This window comes from Acipenser ruthenus, chromosome 11 (genome assembly GCF_902713425.1).
Source record: "Acipenser ruthenus chromosome 11, fAciRut3.2 maternal haplotype, whole genome shotgun sequence".
Lineage (NCBI taxonomy): Eukaryota > Metazoa > Chordata > Actinopteri > Acipenseriformes > Acipenseridae > Acipenser > Acipenser ruthenus.
The window spans coordinates 39,298,504-39,326,164 of record NC_081199.1 but is presented as its reverse complement, the minus strand read 5'-3'; the positions used below and the strand labels follow the sequence as shown (position 1 = coordinate 39,326,164).

The 27,661-nt window shown below is 36.0% G+C and overlaps 1 protein-coding gene across 1 annotated transcript; it reads right to left on the bottom strand.

The window, feature by feature from the left end:
- Window positions 1–721: 721 nt before the first annotated feature.
- LOC117427171 (sorting nexin-4) lies at window positions 722–27,581 on the bottom strand. Its single transcript, XM_034045595.3, has 14 exons — window positions 27,422–27,581; window positions 26,119–26,243; window positions 15,923–16,061; window positions 15,690–15,839; window positions 15,476–15,523; window positions 12,973–13,028; window positions 12,772–12,844; window positions 11,207–11,268; window positions 10,410–10,475; window positions 8,488–8,577; window positions 7,458–7,557; window positions 6,772–6,917; window positions 5,987–6,101; window positions 722–2,074 (listed from the first exon to the last, which is right to left on the bottom strand). Exons 1-14 carry the CDS (start codon window positions 27,533–27,535, stop codon window positions 2,027–2,029), a joined length of 1,332 nt encoding a protein of 443 aa, XP_033901486.1. The 5' UTR covers window positions 27,536–27,581; the 3' UTR covers window positions 722–2,026.
- Between the last annotated feature and the right edge of the window lie 80 nt (window positions 27,582–27,661).

The window sequence follows — 27,661 nt, the reverse complement described above, 5'->3', positions numbered from 1 at the left end:
TACATTCACAGCTTCTGCATGTATTGAAAACGTCCTGTGACACTACAGGGCAGCATTTACTGAACACAGTGTACAGTATTTATACAATGTAAATCACTGTTACGTTTTCTTTCGACTGTTCTGGATTCCCAGTATCTGGAACATAAAGTATGAGAACCCTAGAGTATTGAAAAAAAAAATGAGCTCTGCCTAAGGCTATACTCTGGAGAACGTATATATATATATATATATATATATATATAAAATTAAAATATATTCAATTCCTAATATTAAACACATGTTTTAAGTGTAATAAAAAAGCTGAACGTCTCTATGTTCTGCTTGTAAATGGCCTAGGTTGTTTTCAGAATTGCTTCTTTCTATTGTCACATTCAAAACAAGTTAAAACATACAGTTGTCAACGTATGTTTAGTTGATATACTGTAGTAGGGTAATCATTGAAGCCTTGAAAGGTGAAAAAGTATTACTGTCTTTTCTCCAAATAGCTGATTTGCAGACCGATAGAAAGCTAACCATTTATACAATGTGAAGCAACTGTGGCTCATCTTTGCCGATTCATGGGAAATTGTAACTCCCCAAATAATGCCTAACCAGGTATGAGAGGCAGCTGCAGTACTTCAAAGAATGCTTTTCAATACAATATCAATCTTTTAACAAGATCAGTCTTGCAAACTTGACATCCTTTCTAAATGCAATGTGAATTGAATATTGAAGTTTCTAATGTATTTTAATATTCATTTTTATTCATGAAGATATGACAGTAGTTATTATATATAAATTTAACCATCTTGTACATTTTCACAAAAAAGCTAAATCTGACAATTTAGAAGCTTTATTCCTTATCATTTTTGGCACAATGCTTACAACGTATGTACACATTCTTTCCCTTGTCTAATTGACTACAACTATCTACAAAATCAGGCAGGACAATAAGTGCTAACTTTGAAGTCTGGACAAAAGATACAAAAAACAAAAAACAAAACAAAAGCAGGCACCAGTTGTATTTAGCAGAGGCAATCAAACTGCATCAAATAAAATATCTACATTGTATTTTTAAGGCGTAGCTCTGTGGCATCAGTCTCTTTCTATGTTTGTTCTCTTGTGAAGTTGGCATTTACAGTCAGTTTTAATTCTTTATTTATTGCACCCTGGTATGCCTGATGGGTTATGTCTATATGGGTCTAACATATAACCCATGTTTAAAAAGTGAATTGAGACGTATCCTTTGGAAGTAGGACACTCCCATGATAAAAAGGAAAACAGTCCCAAGATTTTGTTCCAGCTTGCAACACCCCGACAGCGATGCGTGCTCATGAACATACTGTGCTTGCAATAAAAATGATTATTTCAAGAGTGTTTGGAAGCCAGCTACTTTGGCAAGACTTGTGTGTGGTTTATTGGAAAAAACACACCTTCAGCACTTCTTTCAATCGTGTAAAAAGTTTTAAACACTTCTTAAAAACATCAGGAGTAAGCCGCAACAGTACAGTGTAATGGCTATCTCTGTCAAATCCTCATCAGTTTTAACTGAAATGTGAAGTAGTTCATTGTGTGTTTTGGGTTAGCTGTCAATCATAAACAGCACTGTTCAACGTCTTTTGCATAGGTTGTCAACGTTAAACCACTGGATTCAAAACATCATTAAGACCATAAGTACATATCAAAACAACTTTTTTCATATTTAAAAATGATGGAAACCATGTACTTAAATATGTATGCAGTCCAAAACCATTCTGAGGGAAACATTTTCAACCAAAACTACATTCTTTACAAACCTCAGAAAACGTGCACAAAAAAAAACAAACTATGGAAAAAATTGGGTACTAAAACATGATTTCATCTTATTGTAAAAAATTATAATTTTTCTGAAATAAACAATTTGGACCAATCACGTTAAATAAGATCCACTGTGCTCAACTTGAAAAGGTCTTGTGTTATTTCATCAACATTTTCTCGGTGTCCGTAATCATTGGCTTTGCTTCTGTGGTTTGTTGCTCCTCTGAAGTTACAGGATTTGGAATCAGCGTCACATCTTGCTGAAACACTCTTTAGCATTGGTCCATACTTGAATCCCCTTAAAAAAATAAAGAAATATGTTAAACACGTATAATAAGGTCAAAGATTAGACAAGTTACCATTAAGAAATCATATAAAATAAATATTGAAAACCATGTTCAATAAAAGACAGCAGTAAGTTTAATATGCATACATTTAAGATTTGTGCACCAGATTGTACATTATAATAATAAGAAACAACAACATTTGCCATTCTGCTTTATGTTTGGAACATATAATTATCTTAAGGAGAGTGGAAATATTCACCTAAAACAAATCCACACTCGGGGAAGACACCGTCAAGAAACTTAATGCGACGGGAAATAACCAGAACTGGTATAATTCTCCAAGAAAAAGCCTGCATTTAACTAGATCTGTCTGATATCTTTCCAGTCAATGTTTTTTTTTTGATTACTACTGCTGTACTGTATTTTTACACCACCTAAAAATGAAACAGCAGCAGCAGGCACCACTGCATAACAATACTTAAGGCTAGATCTCATGACTGCTGCAGACACAGATCCTGGTAAACATTGCTCAATGCTTCTCAATGGGGCTTGGAAAATCACCAGGAAATCTCAGCTGCAGCTGGCGATGGATTATGAATGCATAGGCCCCGGCAATACTGGACAGATGTATGGTTTGGTTTGTTGGTTTTTGTCTGTTTTTATATTTTAATCTGTCCATTCATGTACATAAGACTATTTATTTCTCAACATTCTTCCATTTTTGGAAAATGAAAGGCCAAATACTTACTTTTTAATTAAAAGCTGAAATGTGATCTTTCTGTGTCAGCCAGTGAACTGGTACACAAACAATATGAAACACTTAACTGGAGTCATTCCAGACTGTTTCTAGTCCTATGTCAATTGAACGACTGGCTTTTATGCTCTAATGTTTCTCAGCAATTACTTTTATTTGCCAATTAAAACCTCTCCTTCAGTTCTTTCAGTGGGTGCCATGTGTGCTGGCACTGTAACCTTAATATGCATTTAATTACAAAAACTGATTATAATTATTCACTGTACAAGAAAACAAGTTAAATGAGTATTGAAATTTGAAAAGTTAGTTTGAAATATTCTCTCTTTTTTTTTTTTTACCATTTAACTTTTTTTCCTTTACTAAAACGTGATTAATAATGATCCAGTAGTAGTATGTTCAATTACTGTAGGTATTTCTTCTTTCAGTATGGGGTAGCTTTGTTAAACAGGATTACATACCAGAAGGTGGCGACATTGGCTTACATTAAAAAAAAAAAAAAAATCAAAATACTGTATTACTTCAAATTAGTGCTGCAGCTTTTATTTTAAATTGTTAAAAACGGCTGCGGCACGTAATTGAGGGCAGTTTATTCGAGGGTGGCGTTTATCACAAATATTATTGTTTTTGAACGGTGCAGTATTTTATTACATGATTTAAGGCATTTTAGAAGCGCCGCCATGATAGCCTCCGATCTGCAGCAATATACTCATATTTTTTGGGGGCTTGAATACAGTACATTTACTGACAGTTAATGAGAGCCTATTAAGTGGGAGTTGAGAGGTCAGGGGAGTACTGTACCAGCGAATCAGGAGTGTGTATTGGCTGCTATGGGGCGGGACAGGGAGAGGAGAGAAAACGGTAGTTGAGTGTGATGCAGTTTTTCTTAACGAAAAATATTACCTCTGATTTCTGTTAAAACTGAAATATATCCTACTGTTATTTTTTCTCACTGTAAATTTACCTGCTTGTTTGTAATTTCTCTGTAAGAGAAACCAAAACGAAATCTTCTCATATATAATTTTTTTTATATATTTGTATAGGAGTGAGTAAAATTCCAATTGAATAAAAAACAAAATAACTATTATAACTAAACCCCCTACAATATCGGTTTGATTTCTGTTAAAACTAAAATATATCCTACTGTTATTTTTTCTCACTGTAAATTTACCTGCTTGTTTGTAATTTCTCTGTAAGAGAAACCAAAACGAAATCTTCTCGTATATAATTTTTTTTATATATTTGTATAGGACTGAGTAAAATTCCAATTGAATAAAAAACAAAATAACTATTATAACTAAACCCCCTACAAGAAGATATCTTCAGCATGTGAAGAACTGCTGTGCTGTAAGTAGTTCATCTTGGGTTGTCTTTCTGGACTGTACCATAAAATAAAATGTGCTTACTAAGGTGTGTGTACATTAGTTTGTATTACATGGTGGATTGAGGCTGCAGTCTCTTCGGGGGTGTCATGTACATAAGCAGAGTTGCTCGTTTCTTTCTTTATTTTTTGAGCAGGGGTAGAAAAAAAATACCTTTACGTTTCTTTGAGAGCGGCGTTTATTAAAAAGCTGATATAAGAGTGAGGCGTTAATTCGAGGGCGCTGTTAATTCAAATTAATATGGTACATCTTTTTGTAAAACTTACCTTTTTACCATGACAGTAATATATTTTGTCTCTGAAATGTTTTCTTCTTTTCTGTGATTAAGACAAATCTAGTGACATTCCTGTTGGTTGTGTATCTGACTTGTGATGCGAGTCTTTGTGAAGTCGACTTATCTGATAAAAACTGTGAGTCTAGACATCCTACAATAGTAGCAGTATTTCTTAATTTATGATTACATTGTACAGAAGAAACTCCATTTAAAAGATTACTTAGACCTCAAACACTAGCCAAGTTGTGCTTGGCATTTTTGTTTTTGTTTAAAGACAATATGTTCGCAAATAATGTTTATTTACGTAAAGAATTCCTTGAAAACGGATACTATCTTTAAAACTGTCTTTAATTTAAGCTAGTAATGAAAATAGTTTGAAAAGCCTAAATTGTGGTTGCTATCTAATTGAACCCTTTGCTGAGACAAAGGTTATGATAATAAAACTATATAACAGATAAAGGCTCTTTGTAGCTTGCACAGATCTGAGGGCTCTGTAGCATTCAGTACAAGCATATAAGTATGTTGATGTTTTTAAGTGGTGATTGGGGAGGAAGATATGAAAGGGATCACAGTAAAGGATTTTTTTGAAGGGATGTTCATTTTTGAATAATTAAAATAAGAGCAACTCACCAAGTTGTCTAGTCAGCGATGCATTCAAACCAATCTATTTAGCCACATTTAGCTGTACTAAATAACACATTTCTGACTGGCTAAAACATTCATACCAATGCCTGGATGGTTTTGGTCATCCAGTTAGCCGATACATCTGTTGCATTCTGTTGGACATATCTTCGCACATTTATTTTTATTTTACATGCCTGCGATGTACAATTTTAAGATGTCTTGCACTACGGATAGGTATATTACCTTACAGCTGTGCGTGCCAAGGTGCTGTATGCTGGAATAGTTTGATCTGATAAGTTTGAGGTATATTAATGCAATCCCCTGCTACCAGATCATTTGAAACCCAGCATCGTCTTCTAGTGCAATCACCAAAGGTTTAATATAAACACTCAATAATTACGTTGGAAGCAAGCCAACTAGTCAGTCATTCCAAAAGACTTCCTCCGAGCTTGCTCTGCAAAAATAATTGCTTCTGCTACAAAATGTGGGAAAAGTACACAAGAGAAATGTTTATAGGTCTACATAGGAGCTCCTCAGTGAACAAATGCAAATCAAAATGGTTGATTTGTCTGCCTTATTATTGTAACCTATAAAACAGTAGAGGAGAATTACAAAGCAATGGAACTCTAAATGTACACATCAAAGTGAACATCTAAAATTCTGGGTTTGTGTTATTCATTTGTAAAAAAATAAATAAATGAATACCAAAATCAATAGAATACTATCACATACACCATTTGGGTATTCTCATATTGAATTTCCATGATTTATGAATTTCTAAGTTCTAACTTGTCAAGTTTTGACAGTCAACTGTGTAAAAGACTTGGGTATTTGTAAAATCAGAACAAAAAAAGTGTGCAACTTTTTATATATTAAGAACAAAAATGCCCACCTTTTTACACATGCTAATCTGCATCACAGCGTAGCTGATAAGGGCCTCCTTTAGGTCTTGGTTCTTCTGCTCTTTAAAGCGATCGATGTCTACCCAAGCATTCCGTACATATTCACTGGATAAAGGAAAAATAACAAATTACACAAGGATGATACTAGTGATGGTAAAAAACATTAAAAATACATTTCAGGTAGCTCCCCAATTTTTAGTATATCATTTTACTTTAGACCACCCATGTTAATTTAAAAAAGATTTATAGGACCCCCAGAGTCAGATTGCCATTTTTCAATTCACATATAGTATCTACAGTATGTGTGGGGTAGCACTATGGCGCAAGGGGTGCAACACTATTTAAGTGTACCTCACAGTGAAACAGAATGCAAACAATTTGAGGTCTTAACAAAGAAGAAGTGGGCCTCTGAGTTTGGTGTTAAAGAAAGCATGTGCTGTGAAATGGGATGTTGAATGGATGCAGGTCACTCGTGTAAACCACCTGAGGTAAATAAAGCTGTATAAAAGTGATGAGTCAAGAAATTGGAGCACGTTACAGCTGCAGCACACATGGGCAGTTAGCTGGATCCGGTAAACATTTTAATCTGGAGCCAAACAGTGCAGCTTTAAGCATAATTTATAGGGTGAAAACATTTGTTTTGATAGTAGGCTGCAAGAAATTATTGAAGACTAGTCTAAAACCTACAAAGCTTTGGCCTGTGTATCAAATAACTGTTAAGTCAAGTACAGCATCTGATTTATTTACAAACAACCATGAACATGCATCAACTTACTCGCACTCTGCGTTGCTGGTCTTCACCAACTCCTCCCCCTCAACTATTTGTTCCTCTAAGACTTTTAACTTGGCCTCTCTTTGCTCTGGGGTCTCCTGTCCAAACAACTTGCTGGTCATTCCTTTCAGGGAAAATGTCCTCACAGTCTTTAACAGAGAAATTAAAAAGGGATATATAATATAAATCACTATTCTTATTGTATGGTTTGTTTAATATGCCATTATTTATTGGAATGAGCGTATTCTAGATCATTTGACTGTTATGAAAATATTGAATGGAAATCATATCTACTGATAAAAAACAAACAAAATTGAAACAAAATGCCTGCAAATTATTTCTGCATACTATATGTGCTTAAAGAACTTACACTTAATTTCCTTTTGGGGAACTGTAACTGATTTCTATGCACTTTACAGCTTTCATCAGTTCTGGATTTTCACCTAATTGTGTAAACAATATAATTCACTGTGGCAGGAACAGCCTTGAAGTTGCTGGAAAATCTAAATCCTACCCAGCACTCCATATCACCCCCCCTAAGCTGTCAGTATGCCGTTATGTCAAGCATCGTTCATTTTTCATTCTTAAGTTGCTTGAGACTTGTGGTTGAAAAGCAAGATGGAAAAAAAGACACACACACACACAGACACACACCCATGGCACACAAAAACACAAACACACACACACACCCCGGTTGCCAACTCTTCACGCTGCTGCTTCTTGGAGACAAGATCTTGAGCAGCCATCTCCAACTCGTACTGTATGAGCTCGTGTTTCCTGCAAACCGCCCTGCAATGACAAACAGGAGCAAAACACCATGTTACTACCAGTGGTGTAGTGCTATATTTAGAAGCAAGGGTTCGCTAATATCTATAAATAAACAACTATTATATCTAATTGTAAAACGCTGACACCTTAGCACAGCGTTAATTATTCACACCTGTTGTTCCAGACCTGGCACGCTATAGTCAAACTTTTTTCATTACTTATCTCTCAAGGGATTCTTTGCTTATTTGTATGGGTTATACACATGTATATTTCCTTAATAGGAGCAAAAACAGGTCAATATTCTACACGTGAAGTATGGAAGTGGTGCTCTCCCTGCCCAAGAGAAGTGGTGGAGCGGCACCCCCCCCTCTCCCCCCCGCACTACACCCCTGATTACTACTTCATATGTGGAAAGAGGGGCATTATTCCTCAAAATATTGGGAAAATATGTTTTAGGACACTACTGGGGATAAGGACCCCTTTGAAAAATTAGATGTATATCTCAAGAGTTCTATCCTGGTTAAATAAATACATTTAACATTTTAGGAGGTTCCAGTTTAAGGTTTCAGTCTATTTAGGAGATTATATACTTGGTAATAATCAATTCATCAATTACCCAACAGTGAATATCAGCAATGTATTTTTTATTTTCATCCCATTCTTGCATGCCGTGATGTAATATAAAAACTCATGAGTGAATAACAAAGGTTACTGTATGTAAACAAAGGTTACTGTATGTTCATTTTGTTGCATTTGCTGGAGTTCACAAGAAGGCCACAAAAATCTGAAGGCAAGGTAAGGAGTATGAATGTAAATGTATGAATGAAATGCCGATAGAGAAGATAGCATGTGTCACTTTTGCATTGCTGTAAAGAGATATATTTGCATTTCTTTCAACATCATCTTAAAATACAGTACACTGGGACCATTATTAAAATCAGACACCATTACCTTAGGGCTTCAGAATAGTAAAGATACTCCTTTAGCTGATCTGCATAGTGCTCCTCTTCTTCCAGTATATCATCCACTGAAGCAGCATACCTAAAATCAGTAATGGATAACACCAGATAACTTTTACACCCATATTTTGTATTGGATAGCATTACTTAGTGCGCTAGCTAAAATCATTTATTTATGTAATTATTTGACGGGCAACGTACAATTTTTAACATTTATGACATGTCATAAGATGTATTGCACCCAAATTTAGCTATGAACTCATTTTCTTTGGCAGTCCCTGGACAAACACAAAAACAGAAAAATAAAATACAAATAAAGTAACATTTACAGAAGGGAATATGATCGAGCATCAGATAAACAACCCTAGACAGCAGCAACCTCACATCCAGAAAAACAACATCACTCCAAAAGACAATCTCATCCCAGACCCAATCTGGGATCAGAAACATCCACACCTCGACAATTCTACAATGACTATATACTATACAAAAATAAATCTTCTACCAGTTATATTTAAAAATATTAAAAACAAAAACAAAAAAAAACATAAATTAAATTAAACTAACATTCACATGCACACATTGCTACTGTGACAGCAATATCCCTTGCTTGACAATTTGAGAAATAGAAAACTAAGCCTAGATGGCTCCTCCAAGTGCTTTTCAATTGGGCTCTGGACCTTGGTTCTATATTACATTTTTACTAAGTTTATGGTTGTTTAGTGAAAATGTGCTCAAGCTATGGCATTAACATTTCCGGTCGTAATGGACGACACAGGGGTGATTTTATGGGGTGAGTGGATCATAAAAATTTGAATTAAAATATAAATAAATAAATGAATGAAGGGTCCCTCTGTTAGAAAAACTGACAACACATGCATTCCTTCTATGCTTTACCATTAAAAAGGCGCCAATTTATAAGACAAAACAATACATTACTTCTGTATGGGACGAAAATACATAATAATAATAATTGTTTATTATAATCAAGAGTCAAAATCCCTTTAAATTCCTCTGTCTAGTTCCATATCGCACATACTTGGATCTACTCAATAGATCCCAAAAGATATGTTGCTATAAATCTAGCTCCTTGGAAGCCCCTATCTTCTTTAACTAAAGTCTTTAAGTATACGTTCTGTCATAAATTGGGTTACACAGCACTACATTTAAATCATGGCAAATGCTCAGGTCATAATGAAAGTAGTTTCCAATTATGATTTACAGCACTTCTGTTAAAACTAAACAGATTAATATAAACATTTCTGCCTGTCTGTTTCTTAAAGGTCTGCACAGCTCTGCAAAAAAAGAGATTTTCTATTCATGGTCTAGGATTTCCTGTAAAAGATAATGTTGTTTTTATTACAGGAAAAGGAAACCAGCTGTTCTAAGGTGTGCTTATTCATTAGTACCCGAAGATGTTGGCAGGTTTCTTGGACAATTCAGGGATCCAGGAGGTATACGTGATCATGCCCGAATGTAATAAATACTGATCCTTGAAATAACAATGTGTCAAAGGGTATGTATGTCCATTCACTTCAATACATGAAGTCAATGCCACTGGATTGGATACCTGGCTTTATCAGACACTGCTTGTCAATCTGGAACTCATCAGATTTGAAAAACAGCAGCTTTAAGTTATGTCACCAGTTTTCTTTGGCACAGTGGCTGAAGGAGATCTAGTGGCGTTCCAGAAAAAAAAACGAACAAATTTAACAGAAAGTGAAAACTCCCTAAGGATCTACGATCAGCTACTTGTTACACCGGCTCCTGATTGAAATTCAACCAGTTTTTAACTTATCTGGAAAAAGGATTTGAAAGCTTTACATTAAATTTGCAAAATGAAAAAAAAAAAAACCCAGAGTGCTTCATTCTGCACACACCATCTGGAGTTGATGTGTGTTTTAGGGTACTCACGCGTCCATGTGGTGACCAGCACTCTGCAGCCCATCCCCCATCTCTCTCTCTATGGCACTCCATTCACTACCAGACAAAGCAATAGCATGTGAATTGTTCATTAGTAATGGTTATAGGTGATTAACCCTTCCTTCGTCAGCAGGATTAATAGGATTCACATGGCAGGCAGAATGGGGTGCAAATTCACCCCACATTCATAAATGTAGTTAACTTATAAAGAGAAAAAAAAAAACACAAAACTGGTTTATATTAATATTATTCATTGAATAAAGTGTGTCACATCACAAGCTTTTTTTTTTTTTTTTTTTTACAAAAAAACCCAAATTATAATAAATTTAACAAAAACTTTTTTGCAACTCCATAAAGACAGACAAAAATAATAAAAATAATATTTCTCAATACTGTACTGTAGCAGATAAGCAGGACACTGAAAAGACTGCAGTTATCAAATACAGTATTATCACACATTTTCATGAAAATGGCTACTGGACAAAAAAAGATATACATGTAGAGTTAAATCAATTATTTTTGAAGCAATACACATTTTCTACATCTCCCTCATCTCTCCTGGACCTCTCAACAATCTATTCTGCCAGTAACCGGGAGATGTGAAAAATGTTATATATTTTTTTTTTGCATCCCTCTGAAGCTAGAATGGGGTACAAAACTACCCCAAAAATTGACCATGTGCACTTAAAATCTGAATATAGACCAATGTCAAAGCTACAATAATAATAATTAAGGATATTGTGAAAGGTACAGACTCTGTCTAGCCAAGTATTCCATTTCTATCTTACCTGAACACTCTTCCATAATTTCCATGAACTTTGTATACCCCATACAGACGGTCTGCTACTTTCTGTAAATAACAACATAATATTAAAAAACAAGAATATTCACCTGTGGGCCTCATCCATCCATCTATCAGGGCTGTCAAGCAATTAAAAAAAATGAATCGCGATTAAACTCGTGATTAAAATTTTTAATCTTAGCTAATCTTGGTTTTAATCACATATTTAATTGATACAAATACTGCATCCATCTCATTCAAGTTTGTTTTATTACAGATGCTATTATTATTATTATTATTATTATTATTTTTTTTTTTTTTTTAAAGTTCTTATTATTATTACCTATAAGGCCTTATATGGTTTTGGACCTAGTTGTTCCGAGATCAGAAAATGCAAATCTTCCGACAGTCCCTAAAATGTGTTTGAACTCTGTCGGAGTCCTGGAATGCTTGCATGAAGAGCGCTACACAAGTGAAATTTGATTGTATTGTATTATTATTATTATTATTATTATTATTATTATTATTATTATTATTATCATCATCGAAAAAACAACCCAGCATAAAAAAAACAGTTGTCCTATTTCTGGATTAATATTGTTGCCCCTTCTTTATAGTTTTATATTTATTTACACAGAATTATACAGAAAAACTCCAGCATTTGCTGTTAAATTGTTTGAACCAACTGCTAAATCATAATGAGTCAGTATATTACTCACCTTAATGCATTTCAAATTATACTGTATATTTTCTCAGTGTCCTTTAAAAGGGTATCTCATTTACTGATGTTTTTCATTGTCGTTAGAAAAAAAAAGTATTCTCTTTTATTAATAACTTAAAATTGTCTAAATAAAACAAAGCATTCATTAACAGTTATTTTCTCCTTAATTGTAACTACTATATAAGTAATAACATGAGGTTTACGTGTGCTTTTTTGTAGCTGAACAAGCAAATGAAAAACTGAAATTTAAGTTTAAACACTTCAAATAAAACAAACGTGGAAATGGCGTTGTAAAATGAAGAGGAAAAAAACTCACCGTTTTGGTTCATTTTTGTCCCAGATGGCTTTCCATAGAGATCACTAAGGGTGCGCGCATAATCTGGTTTGTTTATTTTTTGCTATCTAAAACTAAGAGAGGCTCAAAAGCAGCTGTGTTGATTCTTTGTTTTTTATATATATATATATATATATATATATATATATATATATATTTCTATCAGAGCATATCCTCTGGATAACTTAACCTCTTTCCTTTACATAAACCAGTTGCAGCCTTTCAATCACAATGACTGGCAGCTTACAATTATCTCAGAGAGAGTCTGTGTCTGCCTGGTTTAAACTAAAACACCTGGATTCACTGTCAGAACACTCGTGACAGACAAAAACCCTTTGTAAAATAAAATGCAACTTGCATATGATGCACAAGGTAAAATCTGAATAAAACAAACAAACAAACATGTATGTAAATGAATCTAAAATGTCAAGTGCATCACTCACACTCTGCTCCAAAGTAGACTGGCCTGGACATGCTACGTATACAACGTACTATTAACCTACTTGACCACACTTACAGCTCTGACTCGAAGCAATTGCGATATGACTGACTGCAATTCATCACTGTAGTGTTTCAGTTCTGTGTATCTTCTGAAAATGAGAATGAAAACAACCATCAGACAGAAAAGATAACAGAGAACTCTTTATATAAAACTTTATTCTATATATTGTTTACCTTACTTTGTCTAACCTTGTGTAAATATGTAAAAACCACTTACTTATCAGGATTCTTTACTCTAAAGGTAGCATTCAGAGCTTTCAACCTGGAGTCAGCCTAAAAACAGAATTGCACATAATTTATTAAAAACTTTGTATGATGTGCAATACTGTGTTTCTATTTCTTTACATACTCACTGAAAAACATTTCCATTAAATTGACAACATTTTACTGACCAGTGAAATCAGACTGCAGACTGCTCTTACTTTAAAGTTTAATTACATTTTCTGGTACAAAATCTGTAGGTTTTATGTTCAAAGCAGACAATACACTTCTACTAGATGCCAATGGAAACCCTACCCTGAAAATAACCATGCTTAAACATGTGCCACTAGCACTGATAATGCAATGTACATAATTTAATAAAACACTATGATACTCTTATTCTGACTCTGTGCCAATGCACACAGCCTTAAGGCTGCATACTAAACAATTTTGGAAACTGGAAAGGGGGCTAAACACTACCAAAACTCATTGCACACAACCTTTACGGCCAACAGATGGAAATCGTTAGCAACATTTGTTTTCAGTGCACTTTACTCTCAGAAATTAATGCATATTCCAGAAATATATTACAAGGAAGGAACTCCAATCACATAAATATAGCACAAGGTTAATAAAGCAGGAAAAGTTCTCCCTTGTGTAGTTTTACACAAAACCACATTACATTTAAAAAAAATGCTCAGCCCTTTATTAAGTGATACAATAAGGTAAAAACCTTGGGCACTCTGAATTTTGTATCTCTACTACCAAAGAAAACAAACACTGCAGACGTGTGTGTGCCCCAGTGTAAACACATTTCTCTGTTAAACCCTAAGCCATGCATATTATATTTCTATAACAATAAATCACACATTGTAGAATGCTGTTATCTTTAATAAAGTTTCATTCTCGATAGCTTTGCCTGGTTTATAAGGGATCTTCTCTTGCAAAGAAGTCCTGTTCCTTTTACTTTTGCTATATATAACTAAATACAGTCCACACTCTAACACCAAAGTGGCAAATAGTTAGAGGGAGACCTCTGCAAGTCCCACTTTGCGTGCATTCTCATTATTTGTTGTTTCTATAACTTGCAAGCACACATTTCTCTTTTTCAAGCATAATTTTTTACAGTATATCAGTGTATCCACTAACTGCTCATAAATGTTACTCCTTGTAGTAATGGACCCAATCATGAAGCTTCCAGAAGCATGATCACAATGGCATTGATTTCATTGGCCAGGGGTATACAAAGGTAGGGTTACATTAAATACGAGAAGTTAGTGTGTACTGTGCAGAATGCTTTTATTATTTTTTCTCTCAAGAACATTCAATTTACTTCAACGAACATGGTAAATTTTGTATTATTTAGGTTTTTTTAAATTTTTTTATTTAATAGTTTTAAAAATAACAATTACACATATGAGAATTAATCTAATATTCCAGATTCAGTACATGCATCCCAGAACTGAGAAAAGAACAGTGTCTTTACTGAATAACAATGATGGCATTTCATATCATGCCAAAGGAATTACTTTATTAAAAACAGTCAAAAGAAATTCATATACTGTAGCTATACATATTACCAGACAACTGTTGTAACCGGTGAACCTGATTTACATGTCAAAGCAAATTTAGGTAAAACAATGATGACTTGTTCCTTAAAAAAAATGATGAATGGCCCTCTTTATGGGATACCTGTCTCCTGAGAAAATTATTAAACATTTGGAGCGCAACTGCTAAACATAAAAATACAAAGTACTGACGTCTTCACATATCCTGCTCTGAATAGTTGTATATACTGTAAAACCTTTAGAATCTATCCCAACATCACTGATGAATGTATTAGGCAAAACCTTTGCATACTTGATGTTTTTCCCCCCCTTGGCTTGCTTGTGCTTTGCATTCAACGTAAGGTACAACATGGCAACAAAACTTTTTTTTTTTTTTTTTTTTTAATCACTGGCAGACTACAAATCAAATGATGACTTGACAAACTGTAATGAAAGCACTCTTCCATGTTCATTTCTGATGGCTCTACAAAGCAGACCAAATAAAGACGTGTCGCTATAAAGCTGTAAATCACTGTTATTTCTAAGTGGGAGCTTTTCTCTATTGCAGGAGCTTTTAAGGGGGAGAAAGGATTTATCCTTTTTCCATTGTTTTGAACAGCAGAGTCATAGATCTAATCCCCCCGGCCTGCCTTACTGTTAAAACACTGCTGAGCGGGCATTCCCAGGCCACACAAAGTTCAAAGGTAGTGAACCTCGCTGAAACATTACTCTTGACAAAGTGTCAGTATTTATTAATGCCACATTTCCACTTTAACAGAATTCACACAATGAATAGCTCTTTTTACAATATGATCAAGGGTACAGTTTGATGGCTTTTCACCTTGGTTGGTGACTTCATATTTTGTATGTATGTCTTAGTGAACATAACTGAATTATAGTGCAAGGAAGAAAAAAGAAAGCGGAGCTAAGCAACACAAAACGCATACAAAGCAAATTGAATAGCTGCATTACCTTTGCCTGAAAGCCTGTATCATACACCACATCTTTCCAGCCATCATCCTATGTAAAAAAAAAGGTATTTAATCTTTAGTACTTTCACTACCTTCCCTTTGAGACACATGTAATTGCAGTAAACAATGAGAAATGCGTCTGGTTTACTAAAAATTGCAATAGACTTAATTTGCTCCTGCTGTATGGTTATTGTTGGGAGAAACGTAAAGAGTACCTGTGTTAAAAAAAGGTAAAATATCTTGTCTTTCGAGAGAACAGAATGTGAAGCAACGCGGAGCAGAAAGTTCTCCAGCCCAATTCGCCGCCTTTCCACAAAATCAGGATCCATGTTATCTGCCGACAACTTGTGCCAGACAAATTCTGCCTGTGTCAAATGAGAGAAGAAAGAATCAATGAACACACTGCAGGTAAAGATTGTGTTTAACATTAAGAGGTGATCGTTCTTACCCGTTTTTCAGGCAATGGAGGTACTACAATGTACGGGAAAGTAACTAATAGATAGTTCCTCAGCAGCTCAAATTCACTGTATCTCCTCCAGAGAGAGTCTGGGGCCGCGCTCGGCCCTTCAGTTATGGCGTCGACTGGCCTATTAAGAAGGAAAGAGAATGTGTCACTACAGAGAAGCCCATAGCTATCAAGGTATCAGATTTTTAGAGCCCGCATTTTTTTCCAAAAACAGACATAATAAATGAGTACATGAATATTAATTTCCTTTTTAAAAAACAAACAAAAAAAAATAAAAAATCAGTTCCCGAAGTCTTTCTTTTTTAGGGCTCTTTTCATTTCCGGAAAACACCTGCCTATACTTTACTATATAAATGAACACGTAAAGTATTTCTTCTCATCTTAAAAATGTATTATTGGTCTATGGCACCACAAAACTGAAAAAGTACTGAACTATTTCTAATATGCAAAGGAAGACTTAACATTAAAGAAATACACCATAAGCAGAATCAGATGTATATAGTCATCTAGTTAAAATCAGTTAAAAGTTGGTGCACAGCTTTTTTAGCTAATAAAGAAAACAAAATCACAATGTTCTTATTTTTCTATACAAACATAAAACCTTTTTTTACTTTAACAACTGTTCAATACAATACGGTATGAACTTTATTTCTAGAATAGGATTCAAATAATGCATGTTTTCTGGCCTATACAGTATTTGGACAACAGCACCAAGAATGTTCCCATTATAAATAGGCCTAAATTAGCCATGTTTACTCAATGTGGTTTTAATCCATTTGCCCCCAAGCATCCTTTTGATCAAGCACATTTCATACTGGTAATTAAAATCACACAGACTCTAATCCTCTTCTCAGCAAAATCTGACAACATGAAGTGCTTTATAAACATTCCTACACATCAACATCATGGATTAAAAACAAACAAGATGAACACAGCTTGACAAAAGACACAGAGAAAAATCACTAACAGACAGCTGATCTTGAAGATGTTTATCCCACAAGGCAACATCACAGCATTGTGGTTGCTTCTGTATCCAAATGACACAGCTGTTGCTCCAATGCAGTTTCGTAAACATAAGACATCAGTACAATTTCAGTAAGCTTTCCAGTGAATTTGGCCAAAACACCACAAAAAAAGTGAAACTCACACTGCTTTCTGTAACTTAGATACAGAAAGTTATATTGATTCTTCTTAGTGACAATATCAAACAACCCAATGATGCAAACCTACCAGCGTTTAAAAAAAAAATATCTAGTTTACAAAACAATAATATATGGTTTGCAGCATTGATCGCTTCAAATATTTATTTGTAACTTGTTTCAGGTTACTGATATAATTACAAAAGACTGTTTATGGAATTTCTCAAAGAGGGATCCTGAAAGTTCACAACCACTAAGCCGGGCTCCACACAAACTTGTTCTACACCAGAAACAAAAAGGGTCACCAAATCCAATTGCTACCAACATCTTAAAATCCAACAACTTGCTAAGACACTAAAATGACACTAAAACAGTAACTTATGGTGCGTTTACACTGGCTGTTTTTAGGATGGCTTTGGGCCGTCTCAGGTCTTTTTTCTGCAGTGTAAACGCACACGGCCTACTCTCAGCTGTCCTAAAAACGGCCAACTAAAGACATGGCTCAGCGCCAGCTTAGGTCTGTCCGAAAGGCAGCATAAACTCAGCCGACTAGGACAGCTCGCGCACAACGCTAGTGCCACTTGGAATCTAAACAGGAAGAAGCTGCAGTGCCGTTTCAGCATCACAAAAAGAGAAGAACAACTTGAGACACAAGCGTCCTGAAAATTTGAATTTATTAACGGTTTATATTGGGGAGTATTTGTAAATATCTATGTTTTATTATTAAGTTGTCGTCAAAAGTATACATACCTCAAATATCTATACGTTGCGCTATGTAAACTTTTTATGGTAACTTTTTTGCTTTGTAAAGAGGAGCAGACGCCAGTGGATGTGAAGTGTAATATTTGAGCATATCGGTGAGAATTATTTTTAAAAAATGCTATCAAAAATAATTTTATACAAAATCTAGCCTGGATTGTGTTTTTCCCAGTTATTTTATTGTAAACCACTAAGTTATTGGTTTAGTTTCTAACACAGTTTAACACACCGTATTTTTGTTGTTTGTTTTATTGTTATTTAAATAAATATTTTGACTGTACCAATGATCAGTTTAAAAACACAGAACAGTTTTTTTTTTTTTAAACAAATGTGTTCTGCTTTCGCCTTTCTTAAAATGGTCAGTTTGAGAAATAAACGTTGTTTCCCTGCAACAGCTGACCCTGCTTTAGTACAAAACTCACCTTACATAACTGTTTTTCATTATGGCAACGTCTTAAATTACCGTGCCTGATCTTTTGCTGAAAAGATATTATCAGTTCATCATCTAACTAGGGAATCTGCTGCACAATTAAATCATCCTTAAACTCCTGATGGTAAACAATGAAACCAAATCTATTTTAGCTGGGATAGGTGCAGCTGCTAAAGAAGTTGCAACAGACGACAAAATCTGTTTGTGCTGACTCAAAACATTAAGGCACCCTATGATTTGGCTGGCGGAAGACAGCGCTGGTTTGCTGGAGTTCACAAAGAAAACAATGTTCAGCTTTATACGGTAATAGTAATCACACACATTTGGTCACCATTGTTTTTCGTGTTTGCAACCATCTTAGTCGCTGTCTGCAGGGTTAATACATTGACAATTGAATACTTGCTAAAATGGCAGAACGAATTCAGGAGTGCCAATAAAGATTTACACAATACTGGGTTATTTTAAGATCACAACACATTATAAAAGTTCAACTGTGACCTAAATAATCTCTGCACCTCAAATGCCTAGTAAAACAGGAATTGTTACTGTTTGTGAGGAAACTATGCTGATAGGATTTAGGAGATAAAGATCATTTTTTGTTTTTCTTTTCAGACCACATGTATTACCCAAACTGACAATGTAACAATAGTGACGTTTTTAAAGAAATATGACCCTTTCAAACTTGCATTTCCCAGAAGGAAACAAAACCCCATAATGGGCCTATGCTAACATTCACGCTAAAAAGAAACTTCTGTTTTGCGTCAAGGCATTCTCAACTCACATATGCGTGACCACATGAGGAATCCAATTACAGTATGGCCCTTCTGCTGCCCTAATGTAAATAAAGATTGGCCTTGCATGTTGATATAATAGTTGTGCTGTATTCGGAAAAGGAAAACATGTGTTTCTTTTTAAGATGAATTCCAACAATATAGCTCTATGCTTCCTGACTGACCTACTGGCAAAAAAAAAACAAAAACATTTCTAATAAATGCCGTCAGAAAAGTTTAACAAATGAAACTCTGCAGGCTGCAATTTCACATTTAAAGAAATGTAGTGTGCCACCGACCACATTGTAATTGAATGCACAGAGTGATGCAGTATTGTTTTCATTATTTTATGAAATCTAAAATTGTTAGCTTGATATTTCATTGCGGCTTACACACAAGAAACATTGACTGGGTTTTCCTTTCATGTGAATGTTTGTTTTGCTGAAGCCTCGCTGTACTTTGGGATGCTCTGAATATCTGAAAAGGGGCTTTACATACTTGCCAGAACTCTATTTTCAAAGGCTACCGCAACGGACAACTTTACATTCATTGCAATAACTTAAAACAGTGTGAGTGAGCTTAAATAAAAATAAAAAAGTGATTTATTTAGCAGGTCTGCTGTCATCATTATTTTATTGGCAATAAGGACCAACCTTATTATCCTCAGGAGTCTCTCTGGAGGAATGAGTCAAAACAATTATCAGAGCCCCTGATAAATGAACTGAGCCAACTGAGAAGAGAGTATGAAGTTACTTTTGCTTCTCTAGTAGCACACATGCAGTCATGGCTGAATGTCAAAAAAGATGTTATATTTGGAATAGCCGGTCATGTAAATGTAACAGGATTTATTATTATTTTTAGGGTAATGGTATTTTTTTTTTAAACTGTGTTTGCGGGGTATAGGCACAGGTGTGCCAATTCCTCAAGACCATTGATTTAAAGTAATTCCCTGTTGAAAATAGTTCACATATCAGTTCCACAAGTGTGTCAAATAAAATACTGCTAACCATTTTAAAATCAATTTGTTACATCTTATTAGCACTAGTAATAGAATCACCTTTTTTTGCTACACAAGATCTTGTGGTTCTTTGCTTTTTTGTCTACTTTAATTTGGAATATGCAGATGTTACAAAGACAAGGCAACAGATCAAGTTGCAAGTGTTTCTTGTATTGCAGTTTAAACTCAATCCAATAGCCTGTGACGTACAGAAAAGGTACCAGGATGCAGCAGTCTATATACTGCGTTATTTGAAATATCTGCATATCATAATATAAAAAAAAAAAAAAAAAAAAAAGTGTAGAACCAAAATATTCTCAGAACAATAACAGGCAGACCAGCAATACTATTAATAGGAAACACTTTAAAACATTGGTTTGCACTCCTTTAAATGTTTATCAGCATAAAAAGCCAGAGAGAAGGGGGGGGTGGGGGGGGGGGGGAGACAAAGGACATTTTTTATTTCTGTTTTACTTCCTGAGTTTTAACAGAGCTTCAAAACAACATGTCTACAGTACAGCAGCCTAATACAGTGATAGCAGCAAAACACTGAGGTGAAATGAGTCTGAATTACAAAGGCTCTAAAATACTCAGAATGACTATTGGGCAGCACCGCCAGCAGTATTAAGACTTTCCCTGTTATTATTATTATTATTATTATTTATTTCTTAGCAGACGCCCTTATCCAGGGCGACTTACAATTGTTACAAGATATCACATTATACATTATTTCACATTATACAGATATCACATTATTTTACATACAATTACCCATTTTTACAGTTGGGTTTTTACTGGAGCAAACTAGGTAAAGTACCTTGCTCAAGGGTACAACAGCAGTGTCTCCCACTGGGGATTGAACCCACAACCCTCCGGTCAAGAGTCCAGAGCCCTAACCACTACTCCACACTGCTGCCCTGTGAAGCACTACGGAACTTGGAAACAGACACCTCACCTCCCACTTCAAATCACACAAAATATATCACTTTTTAAACTATCAGTTCATCAGAAATAACAGTACCCACAGACTCAAAGATCAGTTGACTCGACAGTATTCCTTTGTGCAATACAGGTATGATAAAAAAAAAATAAAATAAAATAAAAAGGAATTTTAATTTGAAGCAGTGTTTACTTGTATGACTAATTTCCAGAATAAATAAATCCATGATCTAGAAACTACATTCAATTTTAGCAAGTTGTTCTCTGTGCAATTGAATTTGTCTGAGGTTGGCACAGGCACCAGAAAACCCAAACCTGAACAGTCAATTATACTGGAATTCTCATCTTACAACATTAGAATTCTGCTGCAGCGTGGGTTGAAATTAGTTGTCTTGTACTTTGTAATACTTAAGAAAGCGTAATTGGGTCCAGATTCTTTCTTTTCCTGCCTTTAAATGGAAAAGAAAGGAAAAAATGCTACACAGTCCTTCCTTACATATTAAATTTAAATTGGTCTCTAGGGTCTAGTAAGTGCCTTGGTCACGTGTCCCTCAAAATCTATTCATCAGTACGTCACAGTTAGTATCATCCACTATAAAGGAAGCAGTGAGCAATGTTTGGTTGAGCCTGCTTCAGAATTCAGTTATTTTTCAGATTCATTTACAAAGCTCAAAAGTATTTTTTTACAGTATAGGGAGGATTAAAGCTTTTTATCTTCACAAAGAACAGAAACACTTTAGGCCAAGGTGACGACTCAATCATCCAAAAGCTACAGATATTACACTGTACTGGATGTGTCTAATTTAGGAAGATGCTGAGCTTGGAGTCAATCAGTCTTCCAGCAGCCACACAGGAATGAGATACATTTCAACTAGCCAATAGTATCTTGTATTTTAAAGATTCATGTTTTTTTTAGCTGTTAACCTAAACATGTACAGTAAAAACCATCAGAGAGTAGGTGCTGCAATGCTGTCTGGCTCCTGATCAATATTAACATAATGACAACAGAGCAGCACCTCATACTACTACTGAGTGACAGTATATTCCTACATTTCTATAGGAGACTACAATCAGGATGGAGGCTTGTTAGCAGGATTTAAAGCTGTATTACAGTTAAGACACGGAGGATTTAAAACAGAATTGTGGTAAAATGTACAAAAATACGTACACACAAAATCCCCAGAAGAATGTGCCAGTGACCATAGGGATTTAATTGTGGAAGACAGCAAAGGAAAGAAGGTACAACTTAAGTGTGCAAGTACTGTCGAGTTACTATACATATTTTGACACACACACAAAAAAAAAAGCATTTTGGAAAGTAACCGAAAACACTAATTTCATACAGTATATCAAAAACGAAAGCCCCGAAAAAAACAATTTACATAAAACTTGAAAAACAGAAGCCCTAGAAATAGTACATGCAGTATTGTTACTTCAATGTATTGTTTTATCACCAGTCTTCTGCTTTAAATATGAACCAAAAAAATTAAGTATAAGGTGACGTTTTATGTGCGGTTACTTGAGATTTTGAAAACAGTTGTTAAAATGGGTGCAAAACGAAAAAATGTCTAATCCTACATACAGCTCAAAGAAACAAACAAAAAAAACACTCGCAATTACCACCTTATATTAGCTTCAGTTTTTCTTACATTGGTGACGAGGATGATCCGCGTCCTCATGAGTCATTTGTTGTGAAGTACTGTACTGGCTCACAAAAACCTTAAGCCGTTGGCATCTTGAGACACGAAATGTTTTTGGTTTCTTTTTAATCACTCAATCATTGATCCTTGACCATGACACGCTTGAGTGACTATAACTGAAGCATATGCACTTAATCAACTAATTAGTGAGACAGCTGATTGGACACTGGATATGGAGTGATTTCAGCTGTTGAATTGCAAGCTTGAATAAAAGCAATAAAGAAAATCACAGAAAAAAAACAATATGCCACGTATGAGAAGAGAGCAGCGCCTTCGTGCAATCGGCATGTTGAAGGCTGGACTAGGGCAGCGTACTGTGGCTCGCAGTCTAGGGTGCTCACAGCCAGCAATTTCAAACCTGGCGAGACGGTATAACCAGACACACTCTGTCAATGACAGGCCACGAACTGGGAGACCAAGAGTCACAACACCTGCCCAAGATTAACAGATCATTTTGCAGCATCTTCGCAATGTCAATTGTTAATCAGCACAATAAAAAGTCACTGTACCTGCTCTAAAACAGAGTTTGTCATTTTTCGTTCACATCTAGTCAATGGTATCCAAATATAAGTGATACGTTTTTTCTGATGCTCAAATAAGAGATATGTTTCTTTTGATACTCAAATATAAGTGATATGTTTCTTTTGATGCTCAAATAAGTGATATGTTTCTTTTGATGCTCAAATATAAGCGATACATTTCTTTTGATGCTCAGTATATATTACTAAAATTCTCTTAATGTATTCATTCACTAGGTGGTGTTTACAAGATTTCTTCCTGGTCTCATATAACCAATGCACATGATCACGTCGTATCTTACCATAATACAGCCGTCATTCATCTGAACACCCCAATCACATGATTACGTCGTACCTTACCGTGATACAGCCTTCGTTCATCTGAACACCCCAATCACATCGTACCTTACCATAATACAGCCCTCATTCATCTGAACACCCCAATCACATGATTACGTCGTACCTTACCGTGATACAGCCTTCGTTCATCTGAACACCCCAATCACATCGTACCTTACCATAATACAGCCCTCATTCATCTGAACACCCCAATCACATGATCACGTCGTACCTTACCATAATACAGCCCTCATTCATCTGAACACCCCAATCACATCGTACCTAACCATAATACAGCCCTCATTCATCTGAACACCCCAATCACATGATCACATCGTACCTAACCATAATACAGCCCTCATTCATCTGAACACCCCAATCACATGATTACGTCGTACCTTACCATAATACAGCCCTCATTCATCTGAACACCCCAATCACATGATTACGTCGTACCTTACCATAATACAGCCCTCATTCATCTGAACACCCCAATCACACGATCACATCGTACCTTACCGTGATACAGCCTTCGTTCATCTGAACACCTCAATCACATCGTACCTTACCATAAGACAGCCCTCATTCATCTGAACACCCCAATCACACGATCACATCGTACCTTACCATAATACAGCCCTCATTCATCTGAACACCCCAATCACATGATCACATCGTACCTTACCATAATACAGCCCTCATTCATCTGAACACCCCAATCACATGATTACGTCGTACCTTATCGTACTACAGCCCTCATTCATCTGAACACCCCAATCACATGATTACGTCGTACCTTACCGTGATACAGCCTTCGTTCATCTGAACACCCCAATCACATCGTACCTTACCATAATACAGCCCTCATTCATCTGAACACCCCAATCACATGATTACGTCGTACCTTACCGTGATACAGCCTTCGTTCATCTGAACACCCCAATCACATCGTACCTTACCATAATACAGCCTTCGTTCATCTGAACACCCCAATCACATGATCACATCGTACCTTACCATAATACAGCCCTCATTCATCTGAACACCCCAATCACACGATCACATCGTACCTTACCGTGATACAGCCTTCGTTCATCTGAACACCTCAATCACATCGTACCTTACCATAAGACAGCCCTCATTCATCTGAACACCCCAATCACACGATCACATCGTACCTTACCATAATACAGCCCTCATTCATCTGAACACCCCAATCACATGATCACATCGTACCTTACCATAATACAGCCCTCATTCATCTGAACACCCCAATCACATGATTACGTCGTACCTTATCGTAATACAGCCCTCATTCATCTGAACACACCAATCACATGATTACGTCGTACCTTATCGTAATACAGCCCTCATTCATCTGAACACCCCAATCACATGATTACGTCGTACCTTACCGTGATACAGCCTTCGTTCATCTGAACACCCCAATCACACGATCACATCGTACCTTACCATAATACAGCCGTCATTCATCTGAACACCCCAATCACATGATTACGTCGTACCTTACCATAATACAGCCTTCGTTCATCTGAACACCCCAATCACATGATTACGTCGTACCTTATCGTAATACAGCCCTCATTCATCTGAACACACCAATCACATGATTACGTCGTACCTTATCGTAATACAGCCCTCATTCATCTGAACACCCCAATCACATGATTACGTCGTACCTTACCGTGATACAGCCTTCGTTCATCTGAACACCCCAATCACACGATCACATCGTACCTTACCATAATACAGCCGTCATTCATCTGAACACCCCAATCACATGATTACGTCGTACCTTACCGTACCTTGTTTAATAGATCGTTTAAAAACGTTATTATTACAGACATTTAGCAGACGAAGAAACTAGGAAATAAAACAAGTAATGACGTCTATTACAACCTGCGCATGCATGACTGCACGGCTGGAGGATCCCGGCTGCAGAGATACCCCTCTCGTCTGACTCGGTAATTTAAAAAAAAAAAACACAACCCAGCAGGTTCTCTCCCACAGCTCCAAAACACACTCTTCACCCAGCCCCTCCCTCTAACAGGCTTACATTTCGCTCTGTCGTGCGCGCTCCCCCAATCACAAGCATGCATTCCTGTCACATCCCCCATTATCTCAATACACCCAAATAGTCCACTAATCCCCACTGGGGCTCTCCTGCAAATGCATGTCTGTGATCAGCTGCAGTCCCATTGTCTCCACGATGGGGACCCTTAACTCAAAAAGTGGCACCATACCCACACCCACCCAGGTTTGTCTGCCTCGTCGTTACAATATGTTAATTTAATACCATTTTTTTTTTTTTTTTTACTAATAATGAATTTGATAAAAGCAAACATTTTAGCAACCTGTAATACTATCAAAGCCTGAATGCTTATCTAGTGTAGTGCAGTTACAAATAAATTAAACGTCGCTTTTTGATTGGTATTTCAGTTAAAATACCGAACAGTGAATAATTTGGGGTCGTGGGTTCATTATTCCTGTGTTCATTTGGGTCGCCAATCAAAAAGTTTGGGAAACACTGTTCTATACTACCTCAGGCCTGTGTTACTGCTCCTACCGTGTTTCGATTAGGTAGACCGTATAGATCTCCTGCATGTTCACTGCATTCTTCCCTGTTCTTTTCTCTGCCTCTGAAACACTTATCTCCATTTTCTTCAGCAGAGGCACCCCTTCTTCCGTCATCTGTTGGTACAGCACAAAAAGATGACAACTTTTCATTACACACATACGTAAATAAATAAAACAATTAGCACAGGGCTGTCTCTTTTTATGCTGCTGTAACGTAGCTAGAGAATGCAATTGCAATACCTGCAGTGCATTTTTACCCTCCCCCTCTATGTTCTCAATCAAGCTATTGTTGCTCTAATGATTATTTTTAATCATTGCTCTCTATTGCTTAATCTAACTGGCTTCCTTCCATCTTGCTTGCAGGGATCAGCTTTGCTAGGTTCTTCAGAAATGATGCCTTATTGGGACCTTTCCGCAGTGTACGCTGACAGTCAATACATCATATGATTTATGAAAAACCAGAGAGGCAATGTACAATTGTTTATTCATTGATTTATTAAATAAAACGTTTGCAATACATGTATTGTTTGGGAACTCCCCGAGAAACGAGTCTGTATATTTTTAACGTATGTAAATAAAAGCGTCCTCATTTGTATTCTATTCACACTGTAATGAACATTAAAAATGAAGTCTTCTGTTGTTAACATACATTCGGTGATCAGTGGTGCTGCTGCAAAGAAACAATATTTTATGCAGTCGAAAAAAATCTATATATATATAAAAAAAAATCTTTTACCACCACTTATATATTATACCCAGTTTGGCGTTAAAATAAATATATGCTATTTAAGCTAATTTCTGCTTAAAAACTGGATCAGATGACCGGGTGTGACACGGAGAGTGGGCAGTCTACACATCTTTACAGTACTTAACAGTACAAGCTTGCATAACACAGAATGCTTTAAATACTGACTTATAATCTATCTGAATGTAATTTATATTAACAATATTATAATTTCATTAACGCGTGATTGTAAAGTCTAATAATAAAACTGCGAAATACTGTTTATATATCCATTCATTTTAATTATTAGTCGCCCTCATAAAATCACATTTAAATAATATGACTGCGATACAATTGTACATATCAACACAATAAATGTAACGGAGACCCCAGTGTGAGTGCGGACAGTACCACCACAACTTTGCCCGAGTAGCTCCAGCTGAAGCCCTGTGCAACTGCGGGGACGGGGGTGAGGCCTGTTCTGATATACGGTACAGAATCTCCTAAGGTTTTTACAATGGCTGACACCTCCAATATGTCTAACTGTTAAACTGTAATATCCAGTTACCGTGTTGTTTGTGTTGTTGTGTAGGTCGGCGGCGGTAAGGTCGGTATTTCCGATCACTGCTACCTCTTCGTTCCCGGAATCCGTCATCCTCTCCAGTATTCCGCTACCTCGCATGCGCACTGACTAACACTTCTGATCACAGCCTCGAGTACAGTATTTTACACTGCAGTTGTTGCGCTCTGGCTGGATCACAAACCCAGCACAGTTTACTGTGTGGTTGCCACGTACAAAAGTTTGATA